Raw genomic sequence first — 20543 nt, forward strand, 5'->3', positions numbered from 1 at the left:
CGGCCTTTTTAGTTCTGTCTTTGGTCCCTCATCCACGGTATCCTCCTCCTTCGATCTTGCTCAATCTTTTTATGTTCATGTTATCAAACCAAAATCACATATTGCTATGCACGTTAACTTGTCACAGAATTTTACGTGTTATTATTTTTTTGTCTTTAGGGTCTAGGAAGACACCCATCACACTCCAAGAAGCACGAATTTGGAGGTCCGTATGGAAATAGCAAACCTTCAACACCAGGTTGATTAACTTCTTGTTGGCGCAGAATCGAATATCACATATGAAAGCAGAGAGATATTTCTGTGGAAACTCCCACGACTCTTTTGAATTTTACTAAAAAACAAAAACCACACCTAAAACATTTTACAAAAACCCTATATATACTACGATAACTTGCAATACTACAATAACTTGCATACTACTCCAACTCTAATTCCTAATAATAGAACTCAACGTATTAATAAATAATCTATAACATTTATCTCGTAACACTTAACAATTAATCAAGATTCAAGATCACACTTTATCTTGATCTCTTTTCTTTTCACATGTAACCCTCAACTTCTTGGTTCACCCATATAGCTCTTTTACAATCAAGATTAACGCCATCACTTGTGTATAAAATTTTAAACCAAGAATGTTAACCAATGTGAGTTTGGTTACTAATTATATCATCTTTTGACAACAGATTACAGGATACACAGAAGCATGGGTGTAAAGGATCAGGAGAATCTGGTTTACCAAAATGAAACAACAGAACCAAGCTATCTCAGTTCATCCATCTATTATGGCGGACAAGAAGTTTATCCTCCAAACACCCAAACCACTCGTCCTCAGCATACAGTGAGCACTTGCATCTCCTCCTTTTTGTTACATGTTAAATTATCGATTATAAAAATAAACGTTAGAACTAACAACGTCTTTATCCATGTCTTGGTTTATTAGTTGAAGAAAATTGGAGGTGATAGTGATCCAAACGGAAGCAGCGCTTCAAGGGGAAACTGGTGGCAAGGTAACAAGTTTATGGGACTTTTGGTGCTGCTAAAGTGCTGTTTACTTTAATAAATTTTCAATCTAAATAAAGATCTTGTTTCCGTGATCATACAGGATCTCTCTACTACTAAATGTCATGTCTTTCTATGCACGGATGAAGATGAATTTGAGAGAGTAGCAAGACAGTAAATAGTCCTAAAGATCAGGCAGGGTCATGACTCATGATATCTGTTTGTTCAAGGCTTTTGTTTTTAGTAATAACAATTGGTAAGTTGAGTTGAATGTCTATACTCTTAAAGCTTCAACTCATTTAATGTGTGTATCTATTGAATATATAAGCTTTCTTTGTGTACCTAACTTGGTTGGTTTTTAACAAGTAATATACCCTCTTTTGAATGTGCCAAATAAATCATTCTGTTGAAGATAATATGAGTTTTATCTTATTCTTATATTCTGAAAGTCGCTTATTCAATGAGATAATGATGTAATATATTTAGATCATCGCTCTCTCCCGTGCCAAACTAAATCGGCTGTGTTTATATAATATCAACTTTCTTTCACCATTGCTATCAAGAACCAGATTCCAGCATCTAAGTCACAAAAGCATGTCTAATGCAAATATCAAATTGCATTTCCCTTTTTAAGTTACACAACAAGTGTTGACCATATAAAAGTCAACACAACAGAAGTTATTCAAGACACGATTAAACCACCAGTAACTTATTTACTAAACACATGAACAGATTACACACTTCAAACTCACTGGTACAAGCACAACTTCCATGAAAACTAGTAGCCTTCAAGTTCTCAAGGCAACGTATAATCTGCAAACCAAGCATATATACAACTATGTCAATATACATAAACATATATTAGATATACTTGTAAATGAAACAAAAATAAACCAACCTCCACACTTATAACCAACAGGACGGTCAGCAATATTGCACCGTTTTGGAATGGTCATTGCTATCTCCGGCTTCACTCCAGAACTCTTGGCAGTTCTAGACTGCATAACTGCACAAAGGCAGCTAGGGTTCTGGCCCAACTTCTTCACCGCAGCACAGCAGCTGCTAGAAACTGAGGCGTTCTCGTCTTGTGCAGCCGATGCACACGGTGCGAGCTTGAAAGCTTCCATATTAGGGTCGGCTCTACCGCACTCGTGGCTCCCATTCACTTCACCTAATCCAGCAATCATAAGAGCCAGAAGAAGGCCCAACAGGCACATGTTTCTCACTGAACCTTCCATATTGTATAAGTTGTTTTGTAATTTGTTCTTAGCAGGATGCAAGAATCACTTGAGGGTTCACAGCGTTTTATACTAGTTTAGGTAATATCAAAGTTGCTTACACGTAGCTTACACTATCTTAATTGGTGGAAGCACCATCAAGAAGTTGCACCACTAACACTATAAAAACTGAACTTAAATCATGATGCTAGAACAATCATTATACCTTCGCTTTAAAAAGCGTGCGACACTCCAGTCTAATTTGATACTAAAAGCCAATCCCTTAGCGTATGCGAGACGTTCGTTTTTGTTAAAAAGAAAAATACTAAAAAATTACTGATATTTTAACTTGGTAACTTTCAAACACTAAAATTTGTTCGATTGGTAATTTGTTCAGATACTCAAACCCTTTGTCAATCGATAATCAAATTTGTTCAATTAGATTTGAAATTCCAGCTCGTTACAATTGACAGTCTAATTTGTTCATATACTAGTTAACTACGGCACTCATTCACATTTTAAAACCTTAGCATTATACTTTTGTCACTAAACAAATGTCATCTGAGCAAGATAGTGGACATTATGCTCTCTACAAAACCTCATCTCACCAACCCCATTACCCCTAAAAACTTGTATATTACCACTAGCGTCACAAAAACAATAATAATAATATCAATGTCAGATGTTATAAACTTATAATAGTGTCAAATCATACCAATACAAAACAATATCATCTAAAAAGATTCAACCTCAGACATAACTATAATCATTATAGAACATCAGCTTACAAACATTTACCTAGTGAAAGCAAACAACACAAAGAACACATAAGTCAACAGCCCCAAAGGAACAAAAGTCAACAAAGGAACAACAGCACCATAAGTATGCTTACTCCCACACCCCAACACCCCAAGCTTAATCTGAACCACATTCACAAGCGCCATCATCAAAAACCCACACCCACAAACCGAACCCACGGCCGAAACCAAGTACCCGACCCGAAGCACGTTCTTGTTAATATGACACATGTCGAAAGTAAACACCATCAACCTGCGAGTCTCACACGACGTTTTGGCGATCCGGATGGCTTGCTTGAGGCTCAAGGCGACGAGGCTGGAGAAGAGGAAGCTGCTGAAGGAGTAGACGTGGAAGCAGATGAGATTCTCGGCGATGTGTGGGCCCGCAACGCAATTAGGGTTGTCGACGAGGCTGTTGTTTGGGTCGGTGGGTTGCCAGGCGAGGCCGATGAAGACGGCGAGAGTGAACAAGGAGTTGACGTTGATGATTCCGTCCAAGGCGGTTATGTGGATTGTGGTGCCGAATCTGGTGGGTGTGTGGCCGTCGCCGACGTTCATTTTTTGGGTTTTTCTCCGGCGAGATTTAGGGAAAGATAGTGTTGTGTCAGAATCAGATTAGATGTAGATGTGTTTTCTTGATGTTGATGTCGGTGGAGTAGTGAGATATGAAAGTGAGTTAATAGGTAGGCCCAATTTAAGCCCAGGTTATGTTTAACAAAGGGTTGTTTCGCGGGCCGGTTCGAATCGGGAGAGGGCTTGTTTGTGATCGGCTTGATTACAAACTGAATCGAGCCGATGGGTTTGTTTACAAATCGAGATAAAAAATTGAAAGAGCGTTTTTCGGTTTAGCTTCGAGCGAGTTTCGAGTATTACTTATTTCTTTTTACACTTTAAAAATTCTAGAAGAAAAAAATATGTTTGATATAACGTTACTGAAAAGAAATTAGTATCTTTTAGACAAGCTTTGGTAACTTGTAACTTTTCTATAAGAAATAAGTTTGAAGCTTGATATAATATACATGAAAACTTGAAGCTGGCAAAAATGAAACTATGAAATTGATAGAGTGAGGGGGCATCTTGTAAGGGTATAAAGAATTGTGTGTGTGTAATTATACATATAGATGTAAAAAATTAGTTCAAGCCAAACAAATCAAACTGAACAGAAAGTACATACCTTTGCTCGTCTTGGCTTGTTTACAATTCGAGCCAAGCCGTCGACTCGTTTACAAACTTGTGGCATCAATCAAGCATGTTCCAAGCATTTTTCAAACAAACACCGAGCAGTTTGGACAACCCTATTTCTATATAAGGTAAAATGTAGATAGCTAGACAAGCAAGAACTGACTTATTATGACTACAATTGACATTGACAACAAACATACACATAAGAAAAATATATGAATAGCAAGTATAACATAAATAATACTCCTCACAATACAAGTTCTAAATGTAACCACGAAAGTAGAATTACCAATTTTATAACACAAAACATTACATTTTTACACTATAAGTTTACTACTTTTAAGATTAATTGAACTCAGTAAAAACTCTTATCAAGTTTGACTAGGGATGAGCTCGGTACCGTACCGATACGGGTACCGAAAATCCCGATCCCGAAAATCGCAAATTTTTGGTACCGGTACCGATATTTAAGGGTTGGCATCACTTCCGACCAGTTTTGGGGGGTTGGGTTTATGTTCGGCCAAGGATGTATCTACATATGCTTTTGTGGCTTCGAGAGCACAATCATGGAGTTTGCAGGACCACATTCTTCAGGGATGTGGTATTGATGGGTTGGACACTGACTATGGGTGTGCGATGGATCGTTTACATACTTCACTTCCCGATTGATCTTAGCGGGTTCTCTAATAAGGACACCCCCCCCCCCCTTTAAAGCCCAATATGCTTTGGCGAGTGCCTTATTTAGTGGAATCATCCAGAGTTTAGAAGCGAATTTTGATCTATCTCCTCGCCAAAAAGCGGTGTTTGAATGTCTTCGGGCTCCTCGGGCTCCTCGGGATTTTCTAACGGCCATCCCATTGAAGGATTAGGCCAACATATGTCGGGGTTGGAGTACCGGGCTATCCTTAAGTACCGGCTAATGATCCCTATGTTTTCGACTGATGAGCCTTGCCCAGTTTGCCGCAAAGTCTGTTTGGATCCCTTTGTAGACCATGCGGTGCATTGCAAAGAATTAACTGGTTTTAAATACATACATGATTTGGTTAGGGATGTTCTGTGCGATGTTCTTAAACGGACAGGGATTTCTACTAAAAAAGAGGCCCCTGTTAACTTTCTCACAAATCCGCTCGAAGGGAGGTCCACGTTACGACCGACTGATATTCTTGTCTTTGGGTGGGCAAGGGGGAAACACGTTTGTGTGGACCTTACAGGAGTGTCTCCTCTGGTCGGGCTCAGGGACCGGGGGTTTGGTGTGGGTCAGGCTGCATTGAAGGCCGAATCGGGTAAAGTTGTCAAACTTGAGAAAGCCTGTTTGGAGAATCAACATGTGTTTCTACCTTTTGCTTTTGATACATTTGGGTTTCTGGCCCCGGAGGCTGTGAATTTTCTGTGTAGGGTTCAACGTGTTGTAAATGGTACTTGTTCGGCTCCTACAGCCCAACGCTTCGTTTTTAGTAGGATTGGATTTGCTATTCAGAAGGGGGTTATGGTGCAGCTTGTTGCCCGTTTGCCTGCCACTTTATTGTAACCGTTTTGATTTTAATGAGATGATCAATGATTTACATTGAAAAAAAAAGTATTTAAGGTAAAATTCAGGAAATACCGGTACCGTACCGTACCGGTACCAATACCGTACCGGTCCCGAAAACTCAAAACCTTGGTACAGATTTCAGTACCGATACCAATCGGTACCATACCGATTTTTGCTCATCCCTAAGTTTGACTATGTAAGTTCATTCAAATTAGTAGGAAAACCAAGAATTTAAAATGACTGAATTTGGAAGTGAAATTTGTTTTAAGTTTCGAAATATAGAGGAATTAGAATCTAACACCACCACATATGGATAATTTGGATCACCATTAATAAAAACGTAGGACGGTATTAAAGAGTCTTTGATTTGGTGGTACTAAAGTGTTAGATAAAACTTTGTATTTCTAAATGACGAAGATAAAATTCCTAATTAATAAGCTAGAACTCGTGTAAAATTATATATGTGTGACCACTAATAAAAAACCTAGGGCGGTATTAAAGTGTTAATAGCCAAGAGTACATTTGAAGTTAGAAGACAAAATAAATAAAAGGATAAAGGGATTGTTGGAAGCTTTGAATACCAAGTCTGATTTTGATGGCATTTCAGATGATGATGACGATGACGACTGTTTATATCAACATCTGAATTATATTAGAAATAATTATATTGTTTATTTCAAGACTTTATGCATATAGTTATCAGATACTGAAAATTCAAGACTTGTGTTATTACTGTTCATTTTTTTTATGATATACAATTCTAACATATGTATATGCATAGGGATATATTGTTGCAAATGCTTTATTCAGATTGTTTGATTTTAATTTAAATACACCATGGAATATAGTTAGTAGGTTGAACTGAAAATTACATAGTGGATTACTTAACAAATACACATACATGTATAATGTTAAAGTTTTATTACATAATGTTGTTATACCGTCTTGGTTGTTAGCCTTAGTACTTTTATCCTCATCCTATGGTATAAAATATAAATTTTCATTTCAGTTATGTTTATATAATATCTTATAACCCAAATTATGATAATATCAGCTTTTAAATATACTTTAAATCATTATCTTTATTACATAAGTCATGTTTAAACTGGTTTTAAGAATTAAGGGTTACACAATGTGTGTGTTTAATTGACGTTATCTATATTTATACCCGTAGCACGTGCGGGTCAATAAACCTAGTTTATAATTAAAAAAAAAATGTTCAACGAAAATTTAGACGGTTTTTCTTTGAATTTCAAATAATGTAGGCTCATTAATTTGCCAGGCCACCTTTTTGGATATTGCGGGCCCATTAACCAACTGTTTACCCATCTGCTTTACATTATTGTTTTCAGAATTCAGACGAGTGGGTACCAGTTGGAGATTTTGTCTTTTGGGCCATTAGGCCCACGTATAATCTGCCCGACCCGAGAACAACCCGGCCGTAGATCCGGTTGCTGGTTTATACGCCGATGGACTGACGCTACCGTTACGGCCGTTAACTATACCAATAAATTTCACATTATTTATTATTTATCATACCAACCGCGAAAATTGAGGAAAGCAGACGGAAGAAAAGTTGAATTAACGAACACCGTCAAAGATCCTGAATCGATTCAAGGTATCTATTCTATTCTATTCGATTCCGTCTATTACAGTTTGAATTTAGCTGAAGAAACACTAAGCGACCCCGGGCAGATTACTGGTAACCTGGGGGTTGGAAAGATGTTTCCCACGAGGGGTTAGACCCTTGGAAGATGGTTCTTCTGATAACCTGCAAAACAGACACCGTGAGCTCGTCACTGAGAAGGGGGGGGTTCCTCCTTGTGACCACCCTCCGGCGTGAGAATCAGACTAGATTGCTCTTTAAATATAAAAGTATATTAAGAGATTGCTAGAGCAGATATCAGGTATAATATGGTAATACGAGATGATATAAGATGATCATACCATTGGGGTATTTATAGCCGAAGGTAGGTTTCCAAGGGGTTTAGCCGGTCCAACACGCTACCAACTGTAACCTATGCACGTGCCCTGCCTGTGAGTGGTGGATAGGTAGCGGCTGACACAGAGCAGGCGTGTCGTGCACTCTTCCTCTTCTGCCAACTACAGGCTAGGCACGTGGTATGGCAGGAGTTGGTGGGTAGGCGGCGGCTATTGGTCACAGTGCTGTGGCGTGCTGTCTGCCATGCTGCTGTCAGTGAGCTGTCGCATTCTTGGTCAGATCTTTTGTCTGTACCTCGTCAGGTATCACACAAAAGATCCTCCATCATACGGACTGGCTCATTTAGGCGGGAGTTTTCCCCCTCCCGCCTTTGCTCATTCTTTCAGGTGACACTGATGGGAGAGTTAAGTGCCTTGTGCGTGTAGCCATGCTGCGCGGGTGGCCAGTCCCTAATGGCTTGTATCCGAGGCTGCGGGGACAGGCGGAGTCCTTCACCATTGGGAGGCATTTCCTGCGGGACCAGCTTGCATACTGCGCGTAAGGACGTCATGTCTCCGAGCATGGTTGGTCCTGCGGATCCAGTTGGTCTTTGCGCAGACGTCCCTGTTTAAGGTGAGTCTTGCGGGTCCAACTGGGCTCTGCTGGGACCTACCTCTTCAAGTCCCCCCAGTCCAATGTTCGTCTCATGCATGTTTAATAAAGTGAGGTGAACTTTTGGACTTAAGCAGAGGGTTTTGAAAAGGGTTTTTGTAAGGTTTTCCATGGGGATTCTTCCCGCGGAAGTCCTTGTCACTTGCAGAAATGCCCGAGTTTCCTGCTTGGTCTTTGGGTATGATGCGGGTAGGTCTATAACCTCCTCGCAAGTCGGGAGCGTTGAGTCCTACTTGTTTAGATTCTCCATGAGGTTTTGGTGGTTTTGAACATAGTGATCAATTATGTTAAAACCACTAATTCCATCCTGAAGCTTCAGACAACGTAGTTCTCGATGTTCCCGCTATGCGGGGATGTTATTTTCGCTTCCGCAAGCATTGCCCAGAAGATCCTTCTTGGTTTCAATTCTCAGCGGGTGCTAGGTATGTGAAGGGTTTTGCCTTTACACTGTACCCGCATCCGTCTTACGGTTACTTTACTTCCAAGGTATTCCTGGCGTCAATTCCCTGCGGGTGCTAGGTATGTGAAGGGTTTTGCCATTACACTGTACCCGCACCCGTCTTATAGTTACTTGGTTGCCGAGGAATACTTGGCTTCAATTCCCTGCGGGTGCTAGGTATGTGAAGGGTTTTGCCTTTACACTGTACCCGCATCCGTCTTACGGTTACTTGTTCGCCAAGGTTTTACTTGGCTTCAATTCCCTGCGGGTGTTAGGTATGTGAAGGGTTTTGCCCTTATACTGTACCCGCACCCGGCTTATGGTTACTTGTTTGCCAAGGTTTTCCTGGCGTCAATTCCCTGCGGGTGCTAGGTATGTGAAGGGTTTTGCCATTACACTGTACCCGCACCCGGCTTATGGTTACTTGTTTGCCAAGGGGTAAGGGGTATTTTCCCGCTTACTTTTTAAATTTTTGATTATTCAAATTTTGAATTTTGAAATTTGAAGAGTTGGTGAATGGATAAGAGCAATCCAATACCTCAAACGTCGTGCGACGGTTTCTTCTGACTGTGTCAGGACGTGCCAGAAGTTATGGCGACATGACATTATGTGGTCATTCCAGTCGTTTTTTCAGGCGCGTGGGCACGGGATTTCGGGCGCGTGGCCGCGAAATTACTGGCACACGTCCTTTCAACAGCTGTTGCCAGCTTGCTTTTTGCCACGTGTCATAGTTTCATTGCACCTTCGATTTCTCTCTCCTCCGCATTAAATTCACCGCATTAATTGCGATTACTATATAAAGGGGGAGAGGGTTATTTGCAATTCACACTTTTCACTTTCATCTCTTCTTCTCAAGTAATTTCCGGCGAATTTTTCTGTTCAGTTTAGCATTACCCTGAAATCTCTTTTCATCTTTCTTCCACCATGTCTTCTCATGATGCTGATGACCAGAAGACTGCTGGCGAATGCCAGTGCTCTCTTCCTGTCGATCTGTACCAGTATATCGTCAGGAAGTTCATGCTCGAGTCTCTCGAGCCTGAGTTTCCTGAACCCCACCATACTGTGTACGATGCCCCTAGTGGCAAGATCGGGGTTTATGCTGCATTCTTTGTCTACGGAAACCTTAGGTTTCCGTTGACAAAGTTTGTGTACCGTGTCCTGGAGAGGCACGGTGTGCACCTGACAGAGGTGCACCCCATGGCCATTGCCAAGGTCCGGCACTTTGAGTGGGTGTGCCGGATTCTGGGCATCGAGCCCCATGTGGACCGCCTGATGACCTTCTACACTTGGAGGTGCATCCAGGGGTGGTACAGTCTTACAACCCGGATTAAGGGTTTAAAGATTTGTACCACCGAGCGGAGTCTTCGCTCGTGGAGAAGAGAGTTCTTCTTCATATCCGCTCGAGCCATCCCCATTGCCATGAAGTTCAAGAATGGCCAGACGCTTCCGAACCTTCCCGCCATCAACTACGAGGAGGCGGAATGGTTCGCGAAGATATCCCGGGTCCAGTCCCCGGTTTTCCGTTTTCCGGAGTCGGCGATGGTGATGCTGGGGATGAGCCGGGTGTGGAAGGCGGCGAATGCGGATAAGGTTCCGATCGTCCTCGAATATGGTTCGAACTCTGTCCCTTATGGTATGTCTTGTTTCTTTTTGCTGACTTCGATTTTTTCTAACTTTCTTGTTGATTTCAGAGGGTAACGATCTTCAGTCGCTCCTGAATCCGCGGGAGGAAGATGGTCCCGCACGGATGGGTACTCGTGCCCTGGACGAGAACGAGCTGCCCATCCTAGAGCAAACTGCGAGTCGGTTCGTGGAGGCTTACCCGCCGGGCCAAGAGATCCTGAGCCACCGACGGCCAGGTAAGCCTATCTTCTACCCTGAACCCCTCAATGCTGTGCCTGCTGCTGGAGTTGTTGACATTTCTACTTCTGAGGAATCCGCAGAAGGTCCACCGTTGGTGCGGAAGAAAAAGGCTGCCGCCGGGAAGGGCAAGGAGAAGGTGTCCACTGCCGGCCCGGTAGTCCTATCTGACTCCGAGTCAGATAGTGCAGAGGTGGCGGGGAAGCCTGGTGGTGAGGAGACCACCGCTCCGGAGGCTGTAGCTGTTACCTCCGGGGAGGCAGCGACGACGACGGTTACCGGTGTCAAGAGGCTGGCTCCATCGGGTTCGCCCCCGCTCGTCCGTGCGTTCAAGCTCAAGAAACCCCGTAAGTACCCCCACAATTCTTGTCTAGATTTGTTGTTTCAAATAAATTTTTCTAACACTTTTGCTTGTGCAGGTGTGGATGTTGACGCATTCCAGGGTGGAGTTGGAGCAAGTATTCCCCCGCCAATGACGGTAGGCTCGGTCAGCCTTCCCGAGGCGTCGACCCAGGCGCCTGCGTCTGGTTCCGCTGGTTCCAGCCTTCCTGAGGCTGTTCCAGCTGAGAAGGTGTCTCCGCCGGCCGTGAGTGCAATTTTTACACCATCTTTCACGGAGCCGGCGGTTACTGTTGCAGAGGAGGCGGCGCCAACAATGGCTACCACAGCGGCTGCCACTATACCTGCGCCACCGGCACCGACGGCCGGACCATCAGGTACGCGCCGGGCTTTCCGCCGATCTATGCCACCTTCCCGTCTGCCTGACCTGTTGGATGGATTTCCTTTAGGTTCAGGTGATGGGTTTGGCGGCTATCGGCCTGTTATTGACCCTACAGGTACGTAGGGTTCTTTTTTCCCTTATATATTTTTATCATCTTTTCCTAACTGCCTTTGTTTCTTTTGCAGTGTCGGATTCCAATGAAGTGTATGTTCCAAGATGGAACATACGCCGAGGAACAACCCTTCGCACCCCTGTGGAGTGCGTGGACTGGGCTCGCCACGCTGCTCCTCATGGTGCGTTGGGGGAAGCCATGGCTAGCTACCAAGAGGGTAGGCTAACCAATGAGCTTCGGGTTCTCCAGGCCCGGACGCAGCCCCGCGTCGAGCTGCTTTGTCGTGAAAACGACAAGTTAAAAGCAGCTCGCGCCAAAGATGTATCTGAAGCGCGGGCTCTTCGGGAGGAGAACCGGCAGTTGGCCGCTACCGCAGCCGAGAAGGAGAAGGCATTCAAGGCCCTCGAGGTTGAAGTCCAGGCGCGACTCGAGGCCCGCTCCAAGGCTGCCCAAGCTGTGAATGAACAGCTTCGGCTGGCCAAGGAGACTGCGCGAAATTCAACTGAGAGGGCTGCCAAGGCTGAAGCTGTTGCTGAGCCACTTCGCGAAGAGAATGAGCAGCTTAAATGCAAATTAAAGGCTCTTCAGCATGCTCATGACGCCTTGGCAATGGAAGATGCCAAGAAGTTGCAGGAGATCCTTGACCAGAGGGGGGTGCTTGACCGCACTGAAAGGAAACTCAAAAGCGTTGAAGAAGCTGCCGCCAAGGAAGTTCAACTTGCCAACCTTGATAAAAGCGGAGCCGAACGCGCTTACAAAGAAAGTCAAGCTACCCTCCAATGGCTGCTTCGAGAAGCGTTGCCTCAGGTATCTTTATCTTTTTCTTTACGCTTTCCGCTCGTAATTAGAAAATGTTTTAACTTGTATTCTTTTGTAGGTTGTGCGTCGGGTCCTTTCAGAGACCTCTTATGACGATGCGATGAGCGCAGCCCTCAACGCTTCTCATGAGGATGGGGAGAAGGCTGGCTTCCTGCTTGGTCTAGGGTTTGCTGAGAGAGGCTTTCCGCCCTCCAACTTCCCTTTATTCAATGTTAATACTGAAGCTGCTTATGACCAAGCTGTGAACCAGTACGCTGCCTTCCCGCATCCAGTGGTGGAGAAGGTGAATGAAGCTGCTGCTGCTGATGATGGGCTAAACATCCTTAAGGCTTTCCTTGGGCAGCCGCGCTCTGACGGTGCTGGTCCAAGCGGAGGTGGCCCTGAAGCCTGATCCTGAAGATCCCTTCCCACTGCTAGGATAGACTTAGCTTTGTATAGATTTCTTTTAGGCGGGTAGTTACCCGGCCACTGTTGTAATATATCATTGAAATATACGATTGTTATTCCTTTCATTGGATTCTTTGCTTTATAAACTTATGACTTGCATACTTAGTTTAAAATAGCAATTTTCCAAGTGTTTAGAGTAAGTTAACCTGTGGACGTGGTTGATGGGTTAAAGTTTTGCTTCCTCTTTCGTGATTGTGCGGGTATAACCGTCACTCGCACTTAGTAGGATGGCTGAACTTTTACCTTCATCTGACCGCGTGTAGGTTTTTCTTATCCTTTAAGTGTTCATAAGTTAACCTTTGAACGTGGTTGATAATAGGTAAGTTTTGCTTCCTCTTTCGTGATTATGCGGGTAGAACCGTCACTTGCACTTAGGATGGCAAAACTTTACCCTTATCTGACCTGCGTGTAGGTTTACCTGTTGAGGATAAGTTAACCTTTGAACGTGGTTGATAATAGGTAAGTTTTGCTTCCTCTTTCGTGATTGTGCGGGTAGAACCGTCACTTGCACTTAGTAGGATGGCAAAACTTTACCCTTATCTGACCTGCGTGTAGGTTTTCCTCTTTAGAATTTTTGTTTTGAACCGTTCGACGCGCAATTGTCAATAGGTTAGTGCAGTTTCCTTTAATGATTCGTACGGATAAACCGGCACTTTCATATAATGGGATAACTGAGCTTCCCTTCAGCTGACATGCGTGAGGGTTTGCAACGTTATTGGGTTCGTGCGGGTATGACCGCCTTCCCACGCAACGACTTCACGTAATGTGAATGCCGTCACCAGTGTTGCATAGTTTAACCTTTCGACGCGCGGTTGTTAGGTTTTTATTCAGTTTCCTTTAATGTTTCATGCGGATAAACCGGCACTTTCATTTTTGGGTGCTGAACTTTTTTCCCCTTCAACTGACCTGCGTGAAGGTTTGCCATGTTATTGGGTTCGTGCGGGTAAGACCGCCTTCCCATGCAATGACTTGACGTAATTATGCGGTGAAAACCGGCATATTAGTTCAGAAAAGTGTAAATGTAAAATCATCAGCTTCAATGTTCTTAAAGAGAATCATTTCCATTAGAAGTGGCTCTTTGGCCTTTTCTTTACAGATTGGAATTGATTTACATGCAAACTGTGTAAATGAGCTCCCTTCCGTGTTGTTGGGATGGGAGCGCCATCGAGCCGATACGCACCTGGTTCGGGATCTCGTTCTTTACGCAGCATGTAGTCTTGATTTTGAAGCTGGAACTGATTCGTGTTTTCCCCAGCTGGGGTTCTATACGCACCTGCCTGCCTGTTTAGCTTTTATTTCGCCACGAGGTGCGCGAGCGTCCCGTCTCTGACGAATGTTTCGACCATGTCTTTTACGTCTATGCATTCTTCAGTGTTGTGGCCTTTTGTTCTGTGATAGTCACAGTACTTGCTCCGATCAGCATCGTGACGATGTCGGATTACTGGAGGCTTTGGCCATGGGAGTTCTTCAGTAGCAAATATGTCAGTGACGCTTTTGGTAAGTGGCGTCCATCTGGAGTTCCGGTGTGGCTTTACATTATCCCTTTCACCCAATCGGTGCTGTAAGCCGGATGAGGTGTCAAAGTTTACCCTTGACTGCCAAATGCCTTGCTTCCGTTTTTTGTTCAATCGGGCGGTGAGGACGTTGTCCTCTCTCGTCCTCTGGGTGTAAAGGTTTGTGCTCTGCGGAAGGTCTCTGCCCAGTTGCTTTTCCGTTTCCGCATAGCGTTTGGCTGCTGTCATGATGCCATCCCATGTGGATGGCATGCCATCTTTACCCGTTAGGGTGCGGATGAGCTCTGGGTCATGCGTGCCCTGGATGAAGGCAGCGCGAACAAGATCTTCGCTGATATTGCCCAAACTTAGCTTCTTTGAGTTGAAGCGAGTGATGAAGTTTGGCAGAGATTCATCTTCTTCTCGTATGCATTTGAGGATTGTCCATTGTTCCTCGGTATACTTCCGTTGCTGGCTGAAGTGTTGGCTAAACTTCTGCTGGAAGTCTGCCCAGTCGTAGATGTGGTTGACCGGTAGACGATCAAACCAAGCTCTAGCAGCCCCCACCAGCGTCATTTGGAACATGTAACACCACGTGGGTTCCGTCCAATTGCTAACGGTTGCCCCCGCTATGAACCTGTTCAAATGATCGTCTGGATCAGATAGGCCGTCATATGTGCCTATGTTAGGCATTTGTTTGGCACTCTTCGGGGCAATTGCTTCAGCAATGTCCCTTGCAAATTTGGACGTTCCTGCATTTGCAACGTTTGGTCTGAACGTTTTGGAGAAGTCTCGTGGACTTCCATCTGTGCTTTTTGGTTTGTAGGCTCGTCTAAAATGCCTTTTCGGTTGGGGTTCCATTTCCTTACGCTTCCCTTTTGCCCTATGGCGAGGGTTCGCGTCGGAGTCGGATTCCTCCGAGTCATCCCCGTATTCGAATTCGTCGGCCTGTTGCACGGAACGCAAGCGTTCGTCCAACTCAGCCTGGAATTCCTTTTGTCGTGCCTCCGCCCATGCCTTGACTTCATCGAGAGTCTGGCGGGGGAGTCTTCGTTTCTCAAACTGGGTATCGGTGGATCCCAGTAGGCGGTCTTTTACTGCACTTGCCCCTGCTTTAGTAAGTGGGGTAGTGTTCGTAAAATTTACTTCACTTGCTCCGGCTTCGGTAGCCGGAGTAGTGTTTGTAAAAACTGTGTTGCCGGTATTCCCCCCAATAGCTGGGGTTGTGGTTACCGGAATTTCTCTAACCATCTTTTGTAGAAAGTTTTGAAAAAACTGGAGAAAATTGTAGTTCTAGCTTTATGCACGGATGGCGCCAATGAAGAAACACTAAGCGACCCCGGGCAGATTACTGGTAACCTGGGGGTTGGAAAGATGTTTCCCACGAGGGGTTAGACCCTTGGAAGATGGTTCTTCTGATAACCTGCAAAACAGACACCGTGAGCTCGTCACTGAGAAGGGGGGGGGGTTCCTCCTTGTGACCACCCTCCGGCGTGAGAATCAGACTAGATTGCTCTTTAAATATAAAAGTATATTAAGAGATTGCTAGAGCAGATATCAGGTATAATATGGTAATACGAGATGATATAAGATGATCATACCATTGGGGTATTTATAGCCGAAGGTAGGTTTCCAAGGGGTTTAGCCGGTCCAACACGCTACCAACTGTAACCTATGCACGTGCCCTGCCTGTGAGTGGTGGATAGGTAGCGGCTGACACAGAGCAGGCGTGTCGTGCACTCTTCCTCTTCTGCCAACTACAGGCTAGGCACGTGGTATGGCAGGAGTTGGTGGGTAGGCGGCGGCTATTGGTCACAGTGCTGTGGCGTGCTGTCTGCCATGCTGCTGTCAGTGAGCTGTCGCATTCTTGGTCAGATCTTTTGTCTGTACCTCGTCAGGTATCACACAAAAGATCCTCCATCATACGGACTGGCTCATTTAGGCGGGAGTTTTCCCCCTCCCGCCTTTGCTCATTCTTTCAGGTGACACTGATGGGAGAGTTAAGTGCCTTGTGCGTGTAGCCATGCTGCGCGGGTGGCCAGTCCCTAATGGCTTGTATCCGAGGCTGCGGGGACAGGCGGAGTCCTTCACCATTGGGAGGCATTTCCTGCGGGACCAGCTTGCATACTGCGCGTAAGGACGTCATGTCTCCGAGCATGGTTGGTCCTGCGGATCCAGTTGGTCTTTGCGCAGACGTCCCTGTTTAAGGTGAGTCTTGCGGGTCCAACTGGGCTCTGCTGGGACCTACCTCTTCATTAGCTTAATTTTAATTTCAATATTCACGTTCAATTAGTTTTTTTTTTTAATCAGAAGTAGATTATGTAGATGAAACCACCAGTTACTTAGGGTTACCACCTTAGTTTATGATTCTGCAATTGTACACCTAACTTACTGACACTAAATTCATTGAAATCGTGTTATTTGCAAGTTGCAATTTGACCTAATTTCTAAATTACACACACAATATTGATGTGGACAAAGACGCCTACATAAAGTTAGTTTTCTGTTACGTGTCAATTTCTGGTGAAGTCTGGATTTGATTTAGGTTAATTTTGATTCAACTTTCACATTAAATATTGGACGTCACATGTCGACTTTCTGCTTCCGCGTCTCTCTCCTATTAAGTGTTAAATAATTATCTGTTCGATATTGTGCATTACAATTTAACTTTAGGTTAATTTTGATTTCAATTTTCACATTCTATTAGGTTTTCTTTTTAATCAAAGATAGATTTATGTAGATTAAAGCAGAAATTACTTAGAACTACAGCCTTAGTTTATGATTCTGTAAGACTGCAATTGTATGTGGTATGCCAAACTTACTTGCGGTGAATTCCGCTACTAAATTCACTGGAATTGTCGGTTTTACAAGTCTTAGGGGGTGTTTGGGATTCCTTATTTTACCTCCTTATAACTTTTTATTAAGTTAATAAGTTATAAAACTGTAACTTATGGAACTTTTCCTCTCACAATATAAGCAATCCCAAACACCTTATTACTTTCAAAAAGTTGATAAGTTATAAGTTGGTGAAAATAAGCAATCCCAAACACCCCCTTAATTTGACCTAAATTTTAATTTATATTACACAAATTTTGATATGCAGGAAACACTTCTTAATTTGACCTCATTTCTAATTTATATACACAAACGAATACTAGTTGCATATGATGTGGCCAATACCTAGCCTTTTAAACAAGCCATTAAAAGCTGAAGGACATAATGTTAATGAAGATGAAGAAGATGATTTGAGTTTGGATGAATCATTCAATTCCAAACTGTCACTAAAAAGTGGGAATGTGAACAAGGCGGTTTTGGGCCGATCGCACTTTGTTGAAGTAAGCCCGTTTGATGGTTCACAGTTTATATTGTTTAAGGTGTTGGTTTTGCATGCTGATGGAGTTCTGGTTTGGTGTAGGTTCAGCATATAAAACAGTTGCGGTCTTGGGATTGTGGTCTTGCTTGTGTTCTTATGGTTTTGAGAACGCTTGGTCTCGACCAGTATGATCTCCAACATCTGGAAGAGATTTGTCGTACAACCAGGTATCTTTATAGTTGTAATTTTTGTATATGATATATTATGGTTTTCTAGAGTGTTGTTCTTTATGGTGTTTATGTTTAGCTTAGTCATCCAGTATAGGATTAAAAGCATCTTGATATTCACTATTCTTATAAGGTTTTTTTTTTCTAAAACTAGATATCATTTTCGTATATAGATGATTTTTTTTAACCCTGTTAAAGCTTCCAATGCTGTGAGATATTGTGAAAATGATTTTGAAAAGGATTGTTTGCCTGTACTTTTGATGCATAGAACATATTTTTATTTCTCTCTTTATTAATCTATTTGGCTGTTGCTGAAGGTCTGCGAAGCGTACTGAAATTCTTGTTTAGAATTGTTTTTTTTTAAGTCCTAACTCCGAAGGCTTGAGACGTGGCCTTGTAACTTACTGGTGCCTGGAAGGGTAGTTTATGGTTTTATATTATTAAATTCTGTGTATTTCATTTATGAAAAAGTTTCAAACAATAGTAATCAAGTTTCCCAAATGCTCCACTAAGGTCTCTCAAAACTTTCAATACGTGTTTCAATGTTGTGAAGTTTTTTTATGTGTTAAATTTCTTTCAAACTAAGTGATTTGTAGGGAACACGTATATTAATCCTAGTACTATTTAGTGGTTATTTTTTTCAAATTAGCTTGAAGTAGGAGATAATAGTGAAGAAAAAATATTCACCAATACCAAGTTTCATGATTGTAAGTTAAACTGAGAAGAAATAGTCACTAAACAGTAACCAAGATTCATATATTTTCCATTTAGGTTCTTAATTTTTAAAACTTAAAAAAAAAATACAAGGAACACCTAATGTAAGTTGAATGACTTTTGATGAAACAAAAAAATTGAGTGACTATAGTGACTCTTGGAAAACTTGGTTACTATCTGGTGAATTTTTCCATCTCTTTTATTAGTGTTATATAGAATTGGTTTTCAAGTATCTTATGAATGTTGATCCCTTAGCACCGCGTGCCTTTCAAGACCAAGTATGTGGATATAGTTATACATGTGTCCACTTTTGCTATGGTACTTCTATTTCAAACATTAACTGGCAACTAAAGCTCATAGCTCTAGACTACAACAGTACAACTACATCTTTCGCAAGCCTTCCCTTGGTCAAGTGTATTAATAGTTCTCTAGTGATGAACAAAGGGAAACATGTGCACCAAAAGGGGTCAGTGGTTGTATAACGGATCGGCAATTTACAAAATTGTCAAAAAGGAGATTTTTTTTTCTTCTTATTGTGATGTGTAGGTTTTTGCAGATAAATTTTGATGAAGTTTTCTTTGTTTGTGAGTTTTGTAGCATTTGGACTGTTAATCTTGCGTATTTATTGCAAAAGCTTTCTATTAGATTCTCATTCTACACAGTAACATTAGGTGTGAATCCAGATTTTTCAATGGAGAAGTTTTACAAAGTAAATTTCCCTTCTAGCAAACATATTATCTTGGAGATTTTAGTTACATTTTATATTCTAGAAGACGTCATGCAATTTTCAATTTCAACGATACAAGACTCCTAAATAGTTTTGGTTTTTGCAGGAGCAATTGGCCAATGATATTAGCAGAGTAGATATGTTATTTCAGAGATCAGTAGAAGAGGGAATTAATATCGAGGTAAACATCAACTATTTGATTTTTGTTGTTGCTTATTAAATATTTGAAATTGTTTAGATTCTTGTTATAAGCAAACCCATTTCTCTTTGTTAACAGCACAGGTCAATTAAGGGAGAAGAAATCATCCTTTTTATCTTATCAGGGAAATATATTGTGATCGCTTTAGTTGACCAGTGCATTTTGAGGTATATACTTAACTCATACTTTTACAAAGATGCATTTTTAGTAGAAAATTACATGTTATAGATGAGTTTTAAATTTTGTAGTCAACCTTGGAAGGAGGATGTTCGGATGCCACGGTTTTATGCAGGCACTGCAGCATATACTGGTGTGAAGTTTAACCATTTTACTCTTCTATTAAAAAGGAGGACATATAAATATTTAACTAGTTGGATGACTTTATTGTTATAGGTCATTATGTTATTGTATGTGGCTATGATGGTCATACCGATGAGTTTGAGATCCGAGATCCAGCCAGCTCTAGGTAGAACATGATATTATTTTTCTGAATAACATATTAGTTGTCGCTTATTTTACTTTATAAATATGTAAATAGGAAAAGTGATAGGATATCATCAAAATGCTTGGAAGAAGCTCGAAAGTCCTACGGCACTGATGAAGATATTCTTCTGGTTATGATTTTTTTATCTTTTGCTAACATGATTCGGTATAAAAAATTTCAAACTTTACGAGTGTGAATTCCAATTTGCAGATATCACTGGTGAATACCGATAATTAAGTCAGGCATTTTGATTAATGTTTGTTTTGCGGATCATTAGCCTGGCCATACGCCATACTTGTCTACTACTTAACAGAGCACAATTTCTTTTTTCGTATTTAATTGTTCGATCCCATTTGCGCATTGTAAAATAAGTGCAATGGTTATTTGTGACGGTTTATAGAATGATCTAGTGCATTGTGTGAATATGCTATGCTGTTGTATCATGCTGGTTGATGTGTATTTAGAATATTGTTTTACATGATTGTCCAGTGATAGCCTTGCTTGCGGTGCGCACATATGATGTATATATGTGTGAACCCACGGGTGGGCAAAAGTGAAATTGCACTAATTTTGACGTTATTTTACTAATCTCGTGAAAATAACGTTAAAAGTGACGGACGGTTAATCAGGCATCATGTAGTGGCGTTGATAGCTGAAAGATAAGGG

At 42.2% G+C, this 20543-nt stretch overlaps 3 protein-coding genes and 1 long non-coding RNA gene across 4 annotated transcripts; 2 read left to right on the plus strand and 2 right to left on the minus strand.

Annotated features, from left to right (window-relative positions):
- The first annotated feature begins 643 nt into the window (after nucleotides 1-643).
- Nucleotides 644-1275, plus strand: LOC143530810 (uncharacterized). Its single transcript, XR_013134920.1, has 3 exons — nucleotides 644-841; nucleotides 944-1010; nucleotides 1106-1275. It is a non-coding gene; the product is annotated as an uncharacterized LOC143530810 (long non-coding RNA).
- A 380-nt stretch (nucleotides 1276-1655) lies between these two features.
- On the minus strand, nucleotides 1656-2285 carry LOC143530811 (uncharacterized). Its single transcript, XM_077026243.1, has 2 exons — nucleotides 1901-2285; nucleotides 1656-1815 (listed from the first exon to the last, which is right to left on the minus strand). Exons 1-2 carry the CDS (start codon nucleotides 2238-2240, stop codon nucleotides 1799-1801), a joined length of 357 nt encoding a protein of 118 aa, XP_076882358.1. The 5' UTR covers nucleotides 2241-2285; the 3' UTR covers nucleotides 1656-1798.
- Nucleotides 2286-2978: 693 nt separating this feature from the next.
- On the minus strand, nucleotides 2979-3574 carry LOC143530870 (uncharacterized). Its single transcript, XM_077026293.1, has one exon. It carries the CDS (start codon nucleotides 3572-3574, stop codon nucleotides 3014-3016), a length of 561 nt encoding a protein of 186 aa, XP_076882408.1. The 3' UTR covers nucleotides 2979-3013.
- A 13787-nt stretch (nucleotides 3575-17361) lies between these two features.
- Nucleotides 17362-20323, plus strand: LOC143530812 (guanylyl cyclase 1-like). The gene is made up of 9 exons (XM_077026244.1): nucleotides 17362-17548; nucleotides 17629-17753; nucleotides 19065-19176; nucleotides 19301-19375; nucleotides 19472-19560; nucleotides 19642-19703; nucleotides 19787-19859; nucleotides 19932-20007; nucleotides 20088-20323. Exons 1-9 carry the CDS (start codon nucleotides 17378-17380, stop codon nucleotides 20112-20114), a joined length of 810 nt encoding a protein of 269 aa, XP_076882359.1. The 5' UTR covers nucleotides 17362-17377; the 3' UTR covers nucleotides 20115-20323.
- The last annotated feature ends 220 nt before the right edge of the window (nucleotides 20324-20543 follow it).

This window comes from Bidens hawaiensis, unplaced genomic scaffold (assembly GCF_021521415.1).
Source record: "Bidens hawaiensis isolate Kalapana, Puna unplaced genomic scaffold, B.hawaiensis_p1.1 tig00009039_1, whole genome shotgun sequence".
Taxonomy (NCBI): Eukaryota; Viridiplantae; Streptophyta; class Magnoliopsida; order Asterales; family Asteraceae; genus Bidens; species Bidens hawaiensis.